At 40.0% G+C, this 22,545-nt stretch overlaps 1 protein-coding gene across 1 annotated transcript in view; it reads right to left on the reverse strand.

Moving 5' to 3' along the window:
- Positions 1 to 309: 309 nt before the first annotated feature.
- fancc (FA complementation group C) overlaps positions 310 to 22,545 on the reverse strand; it is a 202,756-nt gene continuing 180,520 nt past the window's right edge. Inside the window, exons 12-15 of the mRNA XM_060845285.1 lie at positions 11,167 to 11,242; positions 5,743 to 5,914; positions 2,385 to 2,588; positions 310 to 957 (exon numbers count right to left, since the gene is read on the reverse strand). Coding sequence (XP_060701268.1) covers positions 781 to 957; positions 2,385 to 2,588; positions 5,743 to 5,914; positions 11,167 to 11,242 — 629 coding nt within the window. The 3' untranslated portion in view covers positions 310 to 780. The remainder of the gene's footprint in view (positions 958 to 2,384; positions 2,589 to 5,742; positions 5,915 to 11,166; positions 11,243 to 22,545) is intronic.

Below are 22,545 nucleotides of genomic sequence, written 5' to 3' on the forward strand. Positions count from 1 at the left end.
TGCTCAACCATTCAATTTCTTTTGCAATTTTCTCAAAAGCCAGTACATTTGCAACTCAGTATATACATGGACAATTATAGCTTTCAGTGGAATATTTTTCTTTATGATTATATTTTGTTTATAACTCTAGAATTTAGTGATGCCATTCAGCAGGAAATTAGACTCATCTCTAATCCATTTAAAACCCATTTAAAAGTGTATGTAAATGCTTTACTCAGTTAAGCATAAGTAATAGGTGAAAAGCATTAGTATATGACCCCATGTTGCCTTTAAGTGTACAAAGTAAATGTCAAGCTTTGTGAAATGGCAGTAAAAATATCTGCAGTTTATTCAAGCCAGGCTGTGTCAGACACTAGGAATGTGAAAGCAGATGTCTCCTTTTAAAGAAGCAGAGTTTCAAGAGCTCTCTTGTACGTTACTGCATTGTAAAAACAAAATTGTTAATACATCTTGCATTCAATTGCACGAAAAACACCAAAAGAGCTTCAGTCAAGAAATAAAATCTTCCACTGATACAAAGTTTTCTATTTGTTACATTTCATTCCATACAAACATTTTAGATTTTTGTTTTGTGCAAGAACATAGTGCTGTTCCTAGCTTTACACAAAATCAAACTCTACCAGATTTAGGAGTGCGTTTCTTGATTAGAACAAGACCAACATAATGTTTATGATCAATTTAGCCCAGAAGTTTTTCAAAGTGATACAATAAAGTTGTATATTAATACATATAGTTGGTTGAAAATCTGAACAAACATATCAAACTGGAAACTAACTAAATTCAATAAATATAGCACATATTCTCAGACTGAATTTCATGTAACTGTTGCTGCAGGAGTTCAATAGTGCTCTGCACCTTGTCATCTTGTGATGCTCCACACCTTTTGTTCTTTAGTCTGTGTGCAGTAGCAGCCAGCATTTCTGAAATTCCACCAGTGGCAGTTCCAATTGATGTGAACTATGACACAAAACATTTGAGTATTGGTAGTGCAAAATACACACAAGTTGGAAGTTCCTGAATACACAATATTAAAATAGAAAAAAAAAATCAAAAATAATTTTTATAGTTAATTGAAGTTTTGTTCTGAATTATCACTAAAGCACATATTTGTTGACTTGCCCGAATGGCCCTTGAACAGCTTGTTATGCTTTCCAGAGGGCAGTTAATAGTCAACTGTATTGCTGTAACTGGGAAAAGGGGAAGTAAATATGGGATACGTTGAAGAGTTATTAATTCCACAGTCTGACTTCTGAATAACCTTTCTTGAGTAACTATTTCCTTAATTTCATCGAAACCCTCCACGTTCTCTGATTTATATGGTTACTTTTGAAAGTTTCCAAGCATCAGAGTGAAATCTAGGATCCCACAGGGTCCCTCTCCACAAGTCTTATTATGCTTCATACATAATTATCTGGCCTTCAGAAAATCCAGGCCATCACTTTTTTTTAAGAAATTGTTGATTGCTGTTGCAGGTTAAACTCTTTGTTCCTGCAGCATGTGCACATTTTCAACAAATTTGTGTTAGCAAGAGAAATCAACAGTCTCCAAATTTATGGCAAAATGAAGGCACGAGGAAACATTAAACTGCTTACTCAGATTGGCGATCATGCCATTAAATTTCAAGCCAGTTTATTACTGATTTTATATTCCAGACTATGCTTGAGGGTTTCGTGGCTGCATGTTCATTGCAATGTTAATTCGTGTCTGATTTTTGACATTATTTGAAAGAGCATAATTCACAAACTTTAATTTGCAGTTCTCTGATTAAGTTCAAAATGGCAGTAATATAAAATTCATACTGCATAGTAGCAAGGAGTTTTCTGCACACATTTCATCTGAAACACTAATTTGTGGTTAATACAGAATCATGATTCTGAATATGTGAAACATTTAGAGAGAGTGTTTCCTTAGAGATTGGCAAAACTACAAGCTAGAACTTTTTAGAACTTATTTTTATTTTAAAAAAGCTTTTATTACATAAGAATGGAAAAGTGTACACTTACATACTAAAAAGGATAATAATGATTTATAGGGTTGGAGATGATGAAGCAGTGCTAATGTCTCCGGAATAAAAAGCCATCCTAACTGTGATTATTGATCAATCATCAATTGTCAATAAAGAAACCATCTGCAATCCCCCACGTCCCTTAAGCTAAGGATGGCAGATTTCCTTCCATATCAGGTATACCTGTGACTTCTGCCTACATGGACAATAAATATTGGCCTAGCCAGTAACTGCCACATCTCATGATCAAAATTTTAAAAATAATTAAACCCAGTAAACTGAAAAGAACAATTTATCCTTAATTAGTATATGAGAAATTTATTCTTAATTAGTATGTTAGTAATCACAAACAATAAACAAAACAACTTCACATACTTACAAGTTGCACAGATTCCTTTGCTATTCTCTGGCCACCAGGTGAAAATAACAAAAAGCTCAGAAAGAGGTGACCGATCAGGTCATTGAAGTGACATTTTTCTGTGGAAAGATTCCCAGTGACCAATGCAGTCTGCACTTCCTTGAAATTCACAGTTGTCTTGTTGATTAAAATCTTTATTTGATTGTACACAGATTTCACATTTTCCTGTGAGACGTATTTAAGAAAACTGATAATAGTCAATGAAAAAAGATGACACAAAATTACATGTGCTCTAACAGTGACTATGTCAAAAGTACATTTATAGCTGTATTGCACTATGGGCTGTTTTAATTTATTAAAGGACCTTTCACAATTTAGATACACATATCTACGTGAACGTATAATGCCTGGAGGGAAAGGTGGACTATGACACAGGTGAAATGGAAAACCAAACTATTCTGCTCTGGCTGCACCCTGTATAGTTAATCTGGGAAGAGTCTATTCTTTCGTAATGGAAGGAGATGGAGACAGTCTCTGAGCAGTTGTGGTCAGCACGTATGTTGTAAAAGCTGAGAGCTGCTTCAGTTCACTTAGACATTACAGCCAAGTATCTGAACAAATTCTATCACAATACAATTTGACCTTCAACTCAAGAAATATGTGAATTATCAGTATTAAATCTGCTACCACTACTTTCTAAAAATAAGTATTCTGTAAGAATACTGACTTCCCAGAAGTGTTATACAATTTGTATTTCAATGAATGATGTATTTAGATGAAAACGAATAAAATCTAAAGCGAACAAGAAGTGGCTAGTCTGATTTTGTTAATATCACCTAATTAGAGATGTTGATATTAATGGATGCTTCAGGATGAAATGTATTTCCTACAATAAAATGTTCTTCTCTCCTGTCTGTCTCCTGTCCAGCCCTTTCAGCTTGCGTTATTCCACTTTTTACCATCCCAACTACAACCAACAAATCTCCATCAACAGCTTCCATTTCCATACTCCCATCAATTTCAGGCCCTTTTCAGTAAGAGTCCCTATTCCAATTGCTGGACATCCCAGTGGTATCTTCTGGTCAAAGGACTTGGTTCCAAATATATGCCCATTTCCACTTCTCAATTTCACAGTCACCTCCATACTATGGGATGACCCATCTAACATCAAGTCAAAACTTTCCTCAGTTGGTAAGCAAAAATACCATGCCCTCCTCATTTCAGCCAATGAGACACAAAAGCGTTTGTGAAAAAAATTGGTCTTGAATTTAATGGAGGTGACAAAGATGGAAATTATCAAGATCGTTTTGTTCTTTTGGCAACAACACTTGTTTCACCACTCCTTTACTGAAAGTGTAATCTATGCAATCATAACTTCATACTTTCATGTTATTTCGTTAGTCCTTCACTGACACCTCAAATTCTGAATTTGTAAACATATGATATCAAATTTGTATTATTCCTATCCTGCACATCTTGTACTACTTTACAGTTACCCAATTCATTAAAATAATTAGTTACCTATCTCGTATACCCAGTGTATTTTGTGGTAAAAAGGATGAGGGGATGGTATTCTTACAATGTGTAGAAGGGTGTTTCCTAATCTGTTATATAAAAAAGTGCAAGGAAACATATTGAGATGAAATAGTGAATGAATCAGCAGAGAAACATCCAGGAAATAGTGACTATAAATGTAATAAAGGCTAGGTTAATGCAATACAGAAAAGCTGACTTTGAGCAGCTGGGGTTAGAATTTGGTGAAATGAAATGAACAATATTTAAAATAGTGTTCAACAGAATGCAGAACCACTCTGCAAAAATAACAAGAACAGCTAAACACTAATGAGTTACCATGGCTGAATAAAGATTCAAGAAAGAAATTGAAGGACTGGAAAAGGAGATACAGCAGCAGATAGCATAAGGGAGAATATAAAGACATCAGGAGTGGAAGGTACTGAGGAACCATAAAATTAATTCATGAAAGAAATAAAAACATTGTATTGTACGGTTTTGTCCAATGAAAAAAAATCATCATAGTAATAGTAAAATAGAAGAAATATTTAATTATTTTCAGTATTTATCATTTAGGTGCAAGAGCAGAAATAACTAGTTTAAAAAGTGAACAGTATTAAACTAATCAAACTCCAAAACCCTTAGTTCAAATCGATTGCATCAACATATTTCAAGCCCCTTAGGCATGATGGCATAAGGTACCACTGATATCAAGAAACAGCTGAACCCTAACCCTATCGCAATGATAAATGCACCCTGAACCAAACCATTCCAGTGCAGTCACAGGACCAAAATCTCCCAATAATGTGCAATATTTCCCCAAGTATAGTCTTGCTTTTTGTGCACAGGACGATCTAATCCAGCCAATTATCATTCCATCAGTCTACTCTCGATAATTGTGATAGAAAATGTTATCATTGTTATAGAGTGGTGCTTATTTCAAGGAACAACCTACTAATTATTGCTTAGTTGAGGTTACATCACAGCCACTCAACCCTAGATCTAATTGCAGACTTGGTCCAAATGAACAAAAGAGCTTAACTCCAGAGGTGATGGGAGACTAACTGCCCTTGACATTAAGTTAGCAATTAACTTGAGTATAGCATCAAAGAGCTCTGGCAGAACTGAATTCATTGGGAATTGGGGGTTAGGGGTGGGAGAAGATTGCATACCCAGAACAGAGAAGGTTGGCTGTGGTTGTTGGTAGCCAGTTATCTCAGCCAAGGACACTGCTGAAGGAGTTCCTGAGAGTAGATGTTTTAATCAATGTATTTAGAGAAATTAAAACACACCTCTGGAGAAAACTGGAATTGAACCTAGGCCTCCTTTCTCAGCGGTACTGCACCACAAGAACCCTTAGGTAGGTGTGTATGGGACATTCCAGCACCTGGGGCAGCAACCCCAATCTACTCCCTTAACAAGTAACTGAAATACAGGTTGCTTTCCCTTAGTCGATTTCTTCTGCACATCAGGCTCTCCCTTTTAATCTTAGTAACAGTGCTTTTGTTTAAAGAAAAGCTGATCAGAAAACATTTCGAAATTGAAGGACACCACATCATGATACTTAGCTTTACACTTGGAAGATCATTTTCGCTGAGGTAGTCAAACAAGATCTAATCAGGGAACCTAGGGCACCTAATCTAATCTTTCCTTCAGTTGGCTCTCACTTATTGGAGGATTCAGGCCATGAACAAATTTGCTCTTGATAATTATGTTAGTAGATTTGGATGCAGGGTTTAGGAATCTCAGTGATTGCAACTGCAACCATTCTTCTAAATCCCAGAAGTAGGAAAGAGATGGGAAGAAGAAAGCAAAATGGAAAATAGTAGAAATCATCAGTTAGATCTATTATATGATAGAAACCCACCATTAAATCACTCTCTTGTTTGGTTTCCATATGTGGCTTGTAGTAGAACAGCAAAAGCCAAAGCAGCATCTCTGAGATGGCATCTGTCATCATCAACTGCTGTAGAGCAACATTGATCCAGTCTCCAAAGTGAACCAGTAAAAACCAGTTCTCAAATACATTAGCAGAAGTTCTGCAAAACAAGTCAGAAAAGTTTAAAGTTTACAAAATAAAGAATTGAAATCCGATTTATACCAATTAGATCAAATATTACACCATTTCACCTTCCTGGAAAAAGACTCCTTTTTAAGGTCAAAACTAAGTGAGTGAGGTTAATAAAAATGTACTAGAAATATTAATGGGATTAAATCCTGACAAGTTCCCTTGAACACACCTATGATTTCTTTTGAAAAAAGGATGGCTTCAGAGAGAGAGAGAGAGAAAGAGGCGATGCAGTGATTTTGATCTTCCAAATATAAAACTGCTATTCCAGAATTTGTATCATCAATAACCATGGGTGAGATGCTGGAAGACTGGAGGTTGGCTAATATGGAGCTATTATTTAAGAAAGGTGGTAAGAAAATGCCAAGGAGCATTGGACCAGTGAGCCTGACATCAGTACTGGGCAAGTTGTTAGAGGGGATTCGGAGAGTCAGGATTTACATATATTTGGGATTAGGGATGGTCAACATGGCTTTGAGTGTGGGATACTCTGTCTCACTAACTTAATTGATTAACAGTTTCTTGAAGGTGTGACGAAGAGGATTGATGAAGGCAGAGCAGTGGACATCTATAATGGATTTCAGTAATACTTTTGACAAGATTCCGGATGGTAGACTGGTTAACAAGGTTAGATCACATGAAATAGAATGAACTAGCCATCTGGATACAAAATTGACTTGAATGTAGGAGACGGAGGGTGGTGGTGGAGAATTGCTTTTCACTCTGAAAGCCTATAATCAACAGTGTGCCACAAGGATCGGTGCTAGGACCATTGCTTTTTGTCATTTACATAAATGATTTGGATGGGAATATAGGAGGTATGGTTATTAGGTTTGCAAACGACACCAAAATTAGTAGTATAATGGACAGCAAGGAAGGCCACCTCAGAATACAATGGAACCTTGATCAGATGGGCCGAAGAGTGGTGGATGGAGCTTCATCTAAATAAATGGGAGATGCTACATTTTGGGAAGGCAAATCAGGGCAGGACTTATCCACTTCATGGTACAGTCCTGGAAAGTGTGCTGAACAAAAGAGACCTTGGAGTGTAGGTTTATAGTTACCTAAAAGTGCAGAAGGCATTTGCTATACTTGCCTTTATTGGTGAATGCATTGAGGGAAGGAGGTGGGATGTCATGTTGTGGCTATACAAGACATTGGTCAGGCCACTTTGGAATACTGTGTTCTTTTCCCCAGGGTAGGGGAGTCCAAAACTAGAGGGCAGAGGTTTAAGGTGAGAGGGGAAAGATTTAGAAGGGATCTAAGGAACAATGTTTTCACTCAGAGGCTGGTGCATGTATGGAATGAATTGCCAGAGGAAGTGATGGAGCTTGGTACAATTACAACATTTAAAAGGCATCTGGATAGATATATAAATAGGAAAGGTTTAGAGGAATATGGGCTGTATGCTGGCAAATGGAACAAGATTAATTTAAGCTATCTGGTCTGTATGGACGAGTTGGACAGAAAGGTCTGTTGTCCATGCTGTACATTGCTATGACTCTGAGTCTAATGTTCAAGAAGAACCTGCAAAGAGATATATACAGTTTAAATGATGGACAAAAAGATCTTGAATTTGAGGGGAAATGCTTAATTTAATTTAAATGATAGAAAACAAAATGTTTTAAATGATAAGAAATGCCTAAATGTTACCATTGAGAAGCAATTGGGTGCCTTTGGTCATGAAACATAACGTACAGGTACAGCAAGTATTTATGAAGAAAGATGATACATTGGCCTATATGGCAAGGGGATTACCATTCAAGAGTTCTTTGGTGGCACTGCACCTGGAATAACCAGTACTGTTTCACACTTAGCTAAGGGGGGATATTCTTGCCTTAAAAGGTTCATTTGATTGATTCTGAGGATGATAGGGTTGTGGATAAATTGAATACAAGTTCTATATTTTAGATTAGATTACTTGCAGTGTGGAAACAGGCCCTTTGGCCCAACAAGTCCACACCAACCCGCTGAAGCGCAACCTACCCATACGCCTATCTTTACCCCTTCACCTAATACTATGGGCAATTTAGCATGGCCAATTCACCTAACCTGCACATTTTTAGATTGTGGGAGGAAACCAGAGCACCCAGAGGAAACCCACGCAGACACGGGGAGAATGTGCAAACTCCACACAGACAGTCGCCTGAGTCGGGAATTGAAACCGGATCTCTGGTGCTGTGAGGCAGCAGTGCTAACCACCGTGCCACCGTGCTGCCCACTGTTCTTTAGAGTTTTAAGAACAAAGTATATGTTCCTAAAGCAAATTATGATCCACCTGCATATCTACTATTACATGTGACATCATGCCAGCATATAATAAATGATTATAGTCTAAGTTACAATTTTGTACTTCGGTTTATCTAAGTACTATACATTTCAAGTTAATTTAGTTCAGAAGAAACAAGACTCTGTGACATATTTTTGCTTTTCTTTAACTGTGAAAGCTTGACTACCAGGCAGATGAAAGAAGGCCAAAGTCACAAAACTAGTATTCTTTTCAAGAGAAGTATAGAAACTAAAATCATAATTTTCTGAAATCTCACTTCTGGCATGAGATGTTATGGTTTCAATGAAAAGGCGGCTGGTTAATTGTCAGACATTTCAACAGTCTACCTGGCATTAATATTGCCCTTAAATACACCCTTATAAGAATGAAACCCAGTTTCATTGATACTTAAAATTCCTGCAAGGCCTAACAAGTTAAATGCTGAAAGACTGTTTTCCCTCGTTGGAGAGCTTCAATTTGGTATCATCATCTCAGGATAAAGCAGCAGCTATCTAAGGCCTGGAAACTCTAAATGTCTTTAACTTTTATGATAACTTTGGGAGTAGCAGGGCTTGATTTTGAGTGCTACCCTAGTGAGAAATGGCATGTACCTTTACACATATTGTACTGAGATCTATAGAACATGGAACAGTCCAGCACAGTATAGGCCCTTTGGCCTTACTGGTGTGCTGAACTTTTAATCTACTTTAAGATCAGACTAACTTACAAACCCTTCATTTTACTATCATCCATGTGTCTATCCAAGAGTAGCTTATTACCACTGCTTATTCCACGTACCCACCACTTAGTGTAAAGAACCCACCCTCTGACATCTCCCCTAAACATTCCTCCAATCACCTTAAAATTATGTCCCCTTGTGATAGCCACTTGCACCCTGCGGAGAAAAGTCACTGGCTATCCACTCTATCTATGCCTCTCATCATCTTATACACCTCTATTAAGTCACCTCTCATCTTTCTTTGCTCCAGTTAGAAAAGCCCCATCTCCCTCAACCTTTCATCATTAGGCATGCCCTCCAGTCCAGGCAGCATCCTGGTAAATCTCCTCTGCAACCTCTCTAAAGCTTCCACATTTTGACTTATGTCCAGAAAAGGGATAGCCATGTACACAACTTCTAAAGCATAAACTGCACTCAGTGGAATTTTCAAGAACAGACCCTTTATACATAAAAAAAACCAACATTAGAACACTGCAAAAGATGGCTACAGAAGGCCATTGGATTCAGTCTGTGGCTTCAAAAACTGGCACAGTAATGCAAAAGGACATACTTCAGGCTCGAGGTTGTCACTGTCCTTTCCTGAAACTGTCCAAAAAAGGTATTTCCTGACTTGACTGCTTCATTCTGAAACCAAGATAGTGATTGCCTCAAACTCTCAGGGCAGATTTTCTGCAGACAACAATGGCTAATTAGCTTAGACCAGTAATTTTTGGGAAAAACAGCAGTGAAAAATCTCATGATAAGCTATCCATGTTGGGATACCTTTTAATCTCACATAAGATCTAGGAGCAAGAGTAGGCCATCTGGCCCATCGAGCCTGCTCTGCCATTCAATAAGATCGTGGCTGATCTTTTCATGGACTCAGCTCCACTTATCTGCCTGCTCACCAATACCCTTAATCCCTTACTGTTCAAAAAGCTACCTTTGCCTTAAAAACTTTCAAAGCCTCAACTGGTAAATAGGCAGAGAATTCCACAGATTCACAACCCTTTGGGTGAAGAAGTTCCTCCTCAATTCAGTCCTAAATCTGCTCCCCTATATTTTGAGACTGTGCCCTCTAGTTCTAGCTTCACCGGCCAGATCTTGAAATGTTGTTTGTCAATAAATACTGAAATAGGAGAAAGGGCAGTTACACATTTGCTTTAATGCCTGGACAATGCAACATCATCAGGTTTCCAAGTCCGCTTCTGCTCAAACCCACCAGTACAGAAAACTAACCTCCTGCCAACAAAACTAAAAGGAACTAACTTAACAACTTGCAAAGTCCAACATTTTATAAGTTTGATATGGATTTCACCCACTACACTTTAGGAGTATAAATAGCTTCCTCATCAGGGCCTGTCTGCACTATGTGTTTTCCATGACAAGCCAAGCACATAAATTACAAATTAATCTTTTGTTTACAATTTATAAAACTTTAACTCTGTTTTCCTCAATTACATACGCTTGAGAGACTACGTGAATGAGTGGCATAGGTTAGATTTTTGGTGTGAATGTGCTGGTTATTCGAATTGTCTGCACTCATAAGTTAAGAAACACACATTTTTAAAAACACTGATTATAGAGAGCAGAAAGGGAGTAGGGTTTCAGCAATAATTGCTCACATTGCTCGTAACACCAGTGAAGGGTGAATCATACAGTTAAAAATATCAGACGCTACGATACAATAACATTTCACAATACATTTTCCAGGAAAACACCAAAAAAAATTGAGAAAAAAACATTTACGTTAAGGTCTTAAATCACTGCCTGAAGTAATTCAGATGTCACAGCTAAGTGAAAGATGAAAGAAGTGTCTTTTTAATGAAGCAAACACAACCCATAAACACCAATGTATTATTACAACAAAGGTAACAATTGGCACAAGATAAATGATCACAGAGAATAAAGATCTTTTCAGCCAATTCAAAGCTAGAAACTGTTTCAAAAATGATTAGCCAGAGAATGGTGAATCTGTGGAATTCATTGCCACAGTCTTCTGTGGCAGCCAGGTCATTGGGTATATTTAAAACAGAGATAGATAAGTTCTTGATTGCCAAGGGGGTCAAGGGTTACGAGAAGAAAGTAGAAAATTGGGGTTGAAAAACCTATTAGTTGTGATCAAACGGCAGAGCAGATTTGATGGGTTGAATAGCCTAATTTCTGATCCTGTGACTTAAGGTTTTTAAAGATCTCATTTGCTGAAAATAATTTTATGGCAAAGCCAAAAACTCACCGTCTGACTTCTTTATTCATCTTCAAAATTTGAATAATACTTATTAGGTGCTGAGACCAGGCAGCTGATGGCATATCTGAAAAGAAGAAAAAAAAAGGCTAAATCTAACATAATAAAACCACGGGTCAATGCAACTTTTCAAATCGAGTAGAAGAAAATCCCAGAATGCCTTAGAGAACAAAGGATGGATAACGGAATAGAAAAGATAACAGGTAATAGTCTCGGAAGCATCAGTGAAAAGAAGACCCTTTGACAGAAGTGTTTGCAAGGCATGATCATTTCAGAGATGTCATTAAGTAAGACAAAATATTGAAACACGATCATTCACAGTCAGAGAAATGAATGGTGTGAATTGACACAACTTAAAATTACCTAACATTTTTAATGTAGTAAAGCATCTCAGGTGCTTCACAGGAACATTATCAAACAATACTCAACACAGAGTCTAAGGCAATATTTAGTTGGATGCCCTAAGTCTGGTTACTGAGGTACATTTTAGGAAACACCTTATGGAAGGAGAGGGAAAGAGACTAAGACATTTAAAAGGAGGGAATTCCAGAGCTTAGGGCCCTGGCAGCTGAAGGCACCACTGGAAATGCTAGAGTGCTGAACATTGGGGCAGGAAGAAGCCAGAATTAGAAAGCACAGAGCTATCAGAGGGAGTAGGCTAGAAAGGTTAGAAACAAAGCGAAGAGAGAGGCCTTTACTTCGAATGAAACAAAATTGTTCAAGCTATTTTCCCTGGAGTGTCAGAAGGTGAGAGGTTACCTAATAAAGGTTTATAAAATCATGACGGGAATGCATAGGGTTAATAGACAATGTCTTTTCCTCAGGATAGGGGAGTACAAATCTAAAGGGCATAATTTCAAAGAAAGAAGGGAAAGATTTAAAAGGGACTGAAGGGGCAACATTTTCACATAGAGGGTGGTGCGTGTATGAAATGAGTTGCCAGAGGAAGTGGTGAAGGCTGATACAAAGGGCAACCTTGTGAACTGAAATCTCCTAATGATTAGAGTGAAGTAACTAGTTATTCTCCAAATGACTTTTCCTCCCTCTTCATGATATGTTGGTTACTTACCACCTTCCCATGTAGGTCAGCTGTGATTGTTATCGCCCAATATGTGATGGAACTTTGGCGTTGCTTGTAGTTCATCACTTCCATATTTGGATGATAAAGTATTGCATACTTAAAATGCAAAATTTAACCTGTGCAATGTGGTTAGCTACCCTATTAAATGGCCTATCAATTAAGTGTATCAAAACTGCTGTCAAGTGCAAAGAAATATAAAATCAGACAGACCACTCAACATCAACCTGAGCACCAGATGTGATAACACCAATCCCAGTCTTATCGACCCTGCAACGTCCACCTTACAAACATTTATGAGCTCGTGCCAAAATTGGGAGAGCTGTCTCTTGGACTAGTCAAGCAACAGCCTGATGTTGTCTGTGAAGAATGATTCTGAGAGTATGTCCTGCCCCACTGGAGGTGGCAGTGCAGTGATATACACATGGAAGGAATGTATACAATATCACAAATTGCTCTATTTTCACAACAAAAGCGAACTGGAAATTTCAAACCAATTACATTTAGAACATATCAGATTTAAGCACTGTAGTCTGCCACATGATAGAGGACAGTTAAACAATTAACAGAACTAGGAGCTCCATATCGATCTCCAATGATGGAGGTAACCAATATATCAGTGCAAAAGAGAAGGCTGAAGTATTTGCAAGCACCTTCTGCCAGATGTGCCATCTCGGTCTCCTTCGGTGTTTCTATGAACCACAGATACCAGTCTTCAATCAATTTGATTCACTCCATGATTATATAAAGAAAAGGCTGAAGACACTGACTACTGTAAATATGGGCTTAGACAAAATTCCAGCAAAAACACTGAAAACTTCTGCTACATAACTAGCCACACCCCCGGCAAAGCTGTTCTAGTACAGCTACAACATTGGAATGTACTTGACAATGTACAAAATTGCCCTCGGAATCTCCTGTACACAAAAAGCAAACAAATCCAGCCCAGCCAATTAGTGCCCAAACTGTCTGCTCTTGATCATCTACCACATTACAGGAAAGATGTGGAGGCTTTGGAGAAGGTGCAGAAGGCATTTAACAGGATGCTGCCTTGGTTAGAGGGTATGAACTATAAGGAGAGGCTAGGTAGACTCAAGTTGTTTTCTCTGGAGTGCTGGATACTGAGGGGAGAGTTGATAGATGTCTATAAAATTATGAGATGCACATATAGGGTTGATGTTCAGAATCTTTTGCCCAGAGTTGAAATGTGTAATACTGCATTTAAGATGAGAGGGGAAAGGTTCAAAGGAGATGTAAGGAGCAAGTTCTTTAGACAGAGAGTGATAGGAGTCTGGAACATGCTGCCAAGGGTGAGGGTGGAGACAGATATGATAGATGCATTTAATTGACTTTTACATAAGCAGGTGAATATGCAAGGGATGGAGGGATATGTACTAAGGGCAGGCAGAGGGGATGGGTTTAATTTGGCGTCATGTTCAGCACAACATCATGGACCAAAGCGCCCATTCCTGTGCTGTATCGTTATTTGTTCTATCAACCCTTGGTGTTCAATGCATTACCATCATGAAGACTAACATTGACCAGAAATTCAACTGGGCTAGCCATATAAATTCTATATATACAGGTACAGGTCAGAGGCTAGGAATTTTGTGTTGAGTATTTTATCTCTTAGGTAAATGTCTACCCAATGTTTATCTGGCATAGGCACAAGTAAGGTGTGCGATGTAATACTCTACATATGCCTGATGGATGCAGCTCCAGCAACATTCAAGAAGCTTAGCACCATCTAGTAACAAAGCAGCCCGCTTGATTGGCACTATATCCACAAGGATCCACTCCCTCCACCACCGACGCTCAATAGCAGCAGTGTATACTATGCACAAAATGCACTGCAGAAATTCATCAAGGATCAATAAGGAAGAACATTCCAAACCCACACCCAGTTCTATCACAAAGGACAAGGAGAGCAGAACATCACCTGCAAGTTCCCCTCCAACCCACGCACCATACTGACTTGGAAATATATCACTATTCCTTTATTATCACTAGGTCAAAATCCTGAAATTATGTCCCTGAGAGCATTGTAGGACAACCTACAGCATGTGGTCAGCAGTGGTTAAAGAAGGCAACTCACGATCACCTTCTTAAGGGCAATTAGGTCTGACCAGTAAACGTTGGCATGCCAGCGATGCCCATGTCCCACAAGTAAAAATAAAAAATCTCTCAAGGAGATTATAGCAGAGCACTTGGAAAAACGTAAGACAATTGGCAGACTGAACAAGGTTCAATGAGAGGGAATTTTTTTTGTTTACAAATATATTAGAGGTTTTTGAGGGTAGAACGAACAAGGGGAACTAGATGATGTGGTTTATATGGATTTCCAAAAAGTGCTCTATAAAGTGTCACATAAAAGGTTACTATACAAGATAACACGATGCCCAAGGTAGTAATTTCCTTAACAGGAGGAAAAGAACTGGCAGGAAAGAGGTGGCCAATTCCAATAACTATTCTTTCAATTATATTTTCAGTTATCCTGGGATTGAATTCATTTGATTTGGATCATCAGGGATGTGATCAAAAAGTTATGAATAAAACAACTTGCAAGAGTTCTGAACACAGCAAACAGAAGCCACATGGTGAGGACAGTGCAGGAGAGAGAGAGAGAGAGACACAGAGAGAGAGAACGAACGAGCAAAAGAATGAGAACCTGCACAGTTGCTGCCTTTGCTGGTTGAATTCGTGTATCGCTGGACATCGGAGTGCATCTGGGAAAATTATCAAACAATGAAATTCACAACTAACCTTGGAGGAACTGTTGGGTGAAGTTCACAGCACAGAATCAGATAAGTTATTTGTTGTTTTAAGTCTGTCCAAGAGAAAGGCTGCAGTAGTGAGTATAGTTGATACTTTCTTGATTATATGTTTTGGAGATAAGTCTCTTGATTAAACTTAAAATATAAGCCATAGCTATTAATTTAACCTGGGGCAGTGTTTGTAGAGGAATAAGATGGTGTTACTTTCTGGGTGTGTAGATTGTGAAGGAGCAAAAATGGCCTTTGCAGTGATATGTACTTCTTGTCAGATGTGGGAGTTTAAGGGTTACTGCGGATTATATCTGCTATAAATGCTGAAGGATGCAAACCTTATCAGATCGAGTGGATCGGTTGTAGAGACAGATAGAAACGATGAGGAATTTGCAACAGCAACAGTATGTGATGGATGGCAGTTATAGGAAGGGGGAAAGTCTCAGATGCAGTCACATAGATGGGTTAACTCCAGGAATGGTGAGCAAGGTCGGCACCTAGGGCAGGAGTCTTTTGTGAATATACACATTTCAAACAGGTATGCTGTTTTGGAAAATATAGTGGGTGATGGATTCTCAGGGGAACATAGCATGAACAGCCAAGTTTCTGGTATTGAGACTGGCTCTAATGCAACAAGGGGTACGTCGACTTCCAAGAGATCAATTGTGTTAGGGGATTCTGTAGTCAGAGGTACAGACAGATGTTTCTGTGGCCAGCAGAGAAAAGGCAGAATGGTGTGTTGTTTCCCTGGTGCCAGGATCAAGGATATCTCAGAGAGGGTGCAGAATGTTCTCAAGGGGGAGAAGGGCCAGCAGGAGGTCATTGTCCACATTGGGACTAACGACATCAGAAGGGAAAAGTTTGAGATTCTGAAGAGAGATTATAGAGAATTAGGCAGAAATTTAAAAAGGAGGTCCTCGAGAGTAGTAATATCTGGATTACTCCCAGTGTTACAAGCTAGTGAGGGCAGGAATAGGAGGATAGAGCAGATGAATGCATGGTTGAGGAACTGGTGTCTGGGAGAAGGATTCACATTTTTGGATCATTGGAATCTCTTTTGGGGTAGAAGTGACCTGTACAAGAAGGACTGATTGCACCTAAATTGGAAGGGGACTAATATACTGGCAGGGAAATTTGCTAAAACTACTTGGGAGGATTTAAACTAATAAGGTGGGGGGGGGGGCCCAGGGAGATAGTGAGGAAAGAGATCGAACTGAGATGGGTACTGCTGAGAACAGAAGTGAGTCAAACAAACAGTCAGGACAGGTAGGGACAAGGTAGGACCAATAAATTAAACTACATTTACTTCAATACAAGGGGCCTAACAGGGAAGGCAGATGAACTCAGGGCATGGTTAGGAACATGGGAATGGGATATCATAGCAATTACGGAAGCATGGCTCAGGGATGGGCAGGACTGGCAGCTTAATGTTCCAGGATACAAATGCTACAGGAAGGATAGAAAGGGAGGCAAGAGAGGAGGGGGTGTGGCATTTTTGATAAGGGATAGCATTACAGCTGTGCTGAGGCAGGATATTCACAGAAATACATCCAGGGAAGTTATTTGGGTGGAACTGAGAAGTAAGAAAGGGATGATCACCTTATTGGGATTGTATTATAGACCCCCCAATAGTCAGAGGGAAATTGAGAAACAAACTTGTAAGGAGATCTCAGCTATCTGTAAGAATAATAGGGTAGTTATGGTAGGGGATTTTAACTTTCCAAGCATCGGCTGGGACTGCCATGGTGTTAAAGGTTTAGATGGAGAGGAATTTCTTAAGTGTAGACAATTTTCTGATTCAGTATGTGGATGCACCTACTAAAGAAGGTGTAAAACCTGACCTACTCTTGGGAAATAAGGCAGGGCAGGTGACTGAGGTGTCAGTGAGGGAGCACTTCGGGGCCAGCGACCATAATTCCATTCGTTTTAAGATAGTGATGGAAAAGGATAGACCAGATCTGAACGTTGAAGTTCTAAATTGGAGAAAGGCCAATTTTGATGGTATTAGGCAAGAACTTTTGAAAGCTGATTGGAGGCAGACGTTCACAGGTAAAGGGACGGCTAGAAAATGTGAAGTCTTCAGAAATGAGATAACAAGAATCCAGAGAAAGTATATTCCTGTCAGGGTGAAAGGAAATGCTGATAGGTATAGGGAATGCTGGATGACTAAAGAAATTGAGGGTTTGGTTAAGAAAAAGAAGAAGGCATATGTCAGGTATAGACAGGATAGATTGAGTGAATCCTTAGAAGAGTATAAAAAAAGTAGGAGTATACTTAAGAGGGAAATCAGAAGGGCAAAAAGGGGACATGAGATAGCTTTGGCAAATAGAATTAAGGAGAATCCAAAGGGTTTTTACAAATATATTAAAGGACAAAAGGGTAACTAGGGAGAGAATAGGGCCCCTCAAAGTTCAGCAAGGTGGCCTTTGTGTGAAGCCACGGAAAATGGAGGAGATATTAAATGAATATTTTGCATCAGTATTTACTGTGGAAAAGGATATGGAAGATATAGACTGTAGAGAAATAGATGATGACATCTTGCAAAATGTCCAGATTACAGAGGAGGAACTGCTGGATGGCTTGAAACGGTTAAAAGTGGATAAATCCCCAGGACCTGATCAGGTGTACCCGAGAACTCTGTGGGAAGCTAGAGAAGTGATTGCTAGGCCTCTTGCTGAGATATTTGTATCATCGATAGTCACAGGTGAGGTGCTGGAAGACTGGAGGTTGGCAAACGTGGTGCCACCGTATAAGAAGGGTGGTAAAGACAAGCCAGAAACTATACACCGGTGAGCCTGACCTCGGTGGTGGGCAAGCTATTGGAGAGAATCCTGAGGGACAGGATGTACATGTATTTGGAAAGGCAAGGACTGAATAGGGATAGTCAACATAGCTTTGTGCTTGGGAAATCATGTCTCACAAACTTGATTGAGTTTTTTGAAGAAGTAACAAAGAAAATTGATGAGGGCAGAGCAGTAGATGTGATCTATATGGACTTCAGTAAGATGTTCGACAAGGTTCCCTATGGGAGACTGATTAGTAAGATTAGACCTCATGGAATACAGGAGAACTAGACATTTGGATACAGAACTGGCTCAAGAGGTAGAAGACAGAGGGTGGTGGAGGGTTGTTTTTCAGACTGGAGGCCTGTGACCAGTGGAATGCCACAAGGATCGGTGCTGGGCCCTCTACTTTGTTGTCATTTACATAAATGATTTGGATGCGAGCATAAGAGGTACAGTTCATAAGTTTGCAGATGACACCAAAATTGGAGGTGTAGTGGACAGTGAAGAGGGTTACCTCAGATTTCAACAGGATCGGGACCAGATGGGCCAATGGGCTGAGAAGTGGCAGATGGAGTTTAATTCACATAAATGCGAGGTACTGCATTTTGGGAAAGCAAATATTAGCAGGACTTATACACTAAATGGTAAGGTCCTAGAGAGTGTTGCTGAACAAAGAGACCTTGGAGTGCAGGTTCATAGCTCCTTGAAAGTGGAGTCGCAGGTAGATAGGATAGTGAAGAAGGCGTTTGGAATGCTTTCCTTTATTGGTCAGAGTGTTGAGTACAGGAGTTGGGAAGTCATGTTGTGGCTGTACAGGACATTGGTTAGACCATTGTTGGAATATTGCATGCAATTCTGGTCTCCTTCCTATCGGAAAGATGTTGTGAAACTTGAAAGGGTTCAGAAAAGATTTACAAGGATGTTGCCAGGGTTGGAGGATCTGAGCTACAGGGAGAGGCTGAACAGGCTGGGGCTGTTTTCCCTGGAGCATCAGAGACTGAGGGGTGACCTTATATATACAAAATTATGAGGGTCATGGATAGGATAAATAGACAAAATCTTTTCCCTGGGGTTAGGGACTCCAGAACTAGAGGGCATAGGTTTAGGGTGAGAGGGGAAAGATATAAAAGAGGGACAACATTTTCACGCAGAGGGTGGTACGTGTATGGAATGAGCCGCCAGAGGATGTGGTGGAGGCTGGTACAATTGCAACATTTAAGAGGTATTTGGATGGGTATATGAATAGGAAGGGTTTGGAGCGATATGGGCCAGGTGCTGGCAGGTGGGACTAGATTGGGTTGGGATATCTGGTCGGCATGGACAGGTTGGACCAAAGGGTTGTTTCCATGCTGTACATCTCTATGACTCTATGAATCCGACACCATGCAGGAATCTTCCACATAGTGGACACTTTGAGATCTGGCCAAGATTGTTATTTGAAATACCAAAATCAGATAAAATCTGGTAAAGAAATACCTCAAAGAAACTAAAGGTACCAATTTATTTTCCATCATGAGGTGATTGTTAGGGTTTGAGTCTTCTTCCCATGTAAATTGTAAGCTGTGCTTTGGGATGAATTTTACTAGACCGTTGGCGGCAGATTTGGTGGTAGGGTACATGAATAAAATGCTTCAGGCTGCCGCATCCAACCACATCGCCCAGTGACAAGTTGAGTCCATTTTCAGCACACTCTGGTAGCAGTGCAAATGCAATGTTTAATTATGCAATTAATTTCTGTGTAACTTTCCCTGTACCACAAAAACTCACATGTGGCCATTACACTTTGGTCGTTTAAGGCCTTCTAACCTTTAGTCACACTAAATATTCATAAACAAGGGAAAGCCTTGAATCTGGCCTATTTTCCTCAATGAGCCTCTGCACAGAGAGACATTGCATTCTGAGTCAGTTTCATTTCCATCTCAGCTGTCATTGTCCTCTCTCCCATGTTCACATCCCTCCTGCTCTACATCCATTTTCATGCTTGTTAACTCTCCTACCCACATATATGGCTATCCCTTTTTTTCCATTACATATCTCATGGCTCCGCTATGTCCGTGACCTCAAACTTAAGTAGATAATTTCTGATTATTCTTTGTATTCCTCACCATCCACATCCTCTAGCCCTCTCTAAGCAGCCACTTCTGGTCCCTCAGAGATCTGCACAGAAAAAGTTGGAAGGAATGTAGCTCACAATAGAATTTCCTTCTGATCTAGAATAAAATTCTCCCCAAGTAATTCATTACCGTACTTTCAAACTCCCAAACACTAAGCTCCAAGCACTCCAATTGACCATGTAGCTGTACAGCTGGTGATCTGATCAATCATTCTTTGCACCTGGCTTGCTGATGCCTTTGTTTCAAGCAAAGTGTCAAAGTCTCCCTTCCAGATTTTTCTTTCAAAATTGTTCTCCATCCTTCTGCCAACTCAATTCCAAAGATCAACCCTGAGCGCATCCAGCTCAAAACAGATTTGACCAACCCTGGTCAAACTAAGTTGGTTCATGTCAGACTCAAATAGGACCTTTTCGCCAACGGACTAAGAACCAAGGAAAGATTAGAGGTAAGTCCTGACCTGATCAGTCAATCTCCTGTTGTATGTAACCAAGAGGCATCCAGAAATAAAGTAATCCATGAAGTTGACATTGTTCAATGATGGTCTTCGTTTTAATTGGTTTTCCACACTGAACATGGGCATTGCTGGTAAGGCCAACATTTATTAATTATTTTTAATTGCCTTTGAGAAGGTGATGATGAGCCCAATCTTGACAACAGCGTGGCACATAACGCACTTCAGAGTGCTATTAAGAATCAACCATGGGTTCCAAGATGGCGACGGGATCCAAGATAGTGGCAACCCAGCAAGCGCTCCTCCCAAGACCTGGGCAAAGTGGGTCACCCACCCCCACCACACTCATTTAAAATAGCTGTTTAATTTAATTAGTTGTTTAATATTGAATTTAAACAATTTAATCTTCAGTAAAAATGGCTGAAGGGAAGGGAGCCCGCAGCTCTCAGCAGGCAGGAACCCCTCCCCCACCCTCTCCAGCTGCAGCAGAGGTGTCCGCAGCCGCCCTGGGGGACTTTTCTACGGTGGCGAGCCTTGTGGAAATCACCTCCAAATTGGATGCGAAGATCGACGCTTTTATTGAAGAATCCCGAAGTCGATGGGATTCACTCTCGGCCGCGCTGCAAAAGCATGACCGAGACATAAAGGAAATCGAGTGCCGAGTCGGAGGGGCAGAGCTAAAGGCCGCAACCTCCGAAACTACAGCACAATCGGCCGTGGAACGGGTCCGGACTCTCGAACAGCGAGTCCGGACCTTAGAGAACCACACTGACGACCTCGAGAATCAAGGTCGTCGAAAAAACATTCGTTTGCTGGGCCTTCCCAAACAGGAAGAAGGCGGCCAATGTACAAGATTCCTTGAAAAGTGGCTTCACAGCTGTTAAATCTGGAGGTTGGATCAGGCCAGGTAAGGGGTAAAATGGGCCTACCGGGTTGCAATACGCGGGCCCGGCTCGAACCAGCGCCCCCGCCCGGTCCTGTTCCGGCTGCAGAGCTATAGGGAGAGGCAGGTACTCCTAGAAGCCTCAAGAAATCTTGGAAAAGATCCCCAAGCCATGATCTATAAAGGATCCAAGATCATGTTATTCCAGGACTTTTCCCCAGCTCTGGTCCGAAAGAGGAAGGCATTCGATGAGGCGAAGAAGTGTTTAAGGGACTTAAATATTCAGTAGTCCTTACGCTACTCAGCAACGCTACGCTTTAACCATGAAGGACCCGTGTATAACGTCGGATCGCCAGAAAAGGCCAAGGAACTTTTGGACTCTCTTACATAAATTGTAAGAGATAATTGATGTTGGTTTGCCTGCCCCCCCACTCCCGTTTATATCCCTTTTTTGTTAACCTACTGTTTAATATTATCTTGGGGGTGGGGAGAGGGATTTATTTATTTGTCCTCTACTTAACGATTTTCTCCCCCCCTTGGTTTTTTTTTATTATTCTCTCGGGGTGGTCTAGTTAATGTTGGTGGGGGGAGATGGTTATCTTATTCTATTTTACCTCTGTCTCTAGGAGCGGAGTTGTTTTCCCTTGTTATTTTGTATTATTATATTTAATTATTACTAGTTGAGGTTATAATTTTATAGTTATACATGTTTATACATGGTATTAACATTACCAAATATTACCAAAGGTGTTGGTGTGGGTGGTGGTAGGATGTTCACTGTTAACTCTAGCTCTGTAATATATTTGAATTTTCCTCATCCTATTGAGGAGCGTCTGGGTCAAGGGTGGGGCACTGGTTGGGAGAGGATACGATGGACCTTTGGAAAGGAAGTGATACCCCCTGGGAACAAGGGGGAAAATCTCCATTTAAATACGTTTTATATTTTTTTTAATTTAGAAATAGTTTTTAATTATACTGTTGTGAGTGTATTAGAGAGCCTTTATTTTTGTGAATTTTATATGCTCTATGCTCGGGATGTTCTGGATAGGGTTTCCCCTCCTGAGGGGTCTCGGATTTGCCCAGACGATTATGGTTGATCAGTCGGTTAAGTGGTGCACCTGGAATGTCAAGGGGAGTAATTCGCCAGCCAAAAGGAAGAAAATATTATCAAATCTCAAGAAAGAAAGGGTTGATATAGCTCTCCTACAGGAGACACACTTGTTGGATAAAGAACACTTGAAATTACGACAGGGTGGATTTGATCAGGCCTTTTTTTCTTCTTTTCACTCAAAA

This window comes from Hemiscyllium ocellatum, chromosome 2 (genome assembly GCF_020745735.1).
Source record: "Hemiscyllium ocellatum isolate sHemOce1 chromosome 2, sHemOce1.pat.X.cur, whole genome shotgun sequence".
NCBI classification, from domain to species: domain Eukaryota; kingdom Metazoa; phylum Chordata; class Chondrichthyes; order Orectolobiformes; family Hemiscylliidae; genus Hemiscyllium; species Hemiscyllium ocellatum.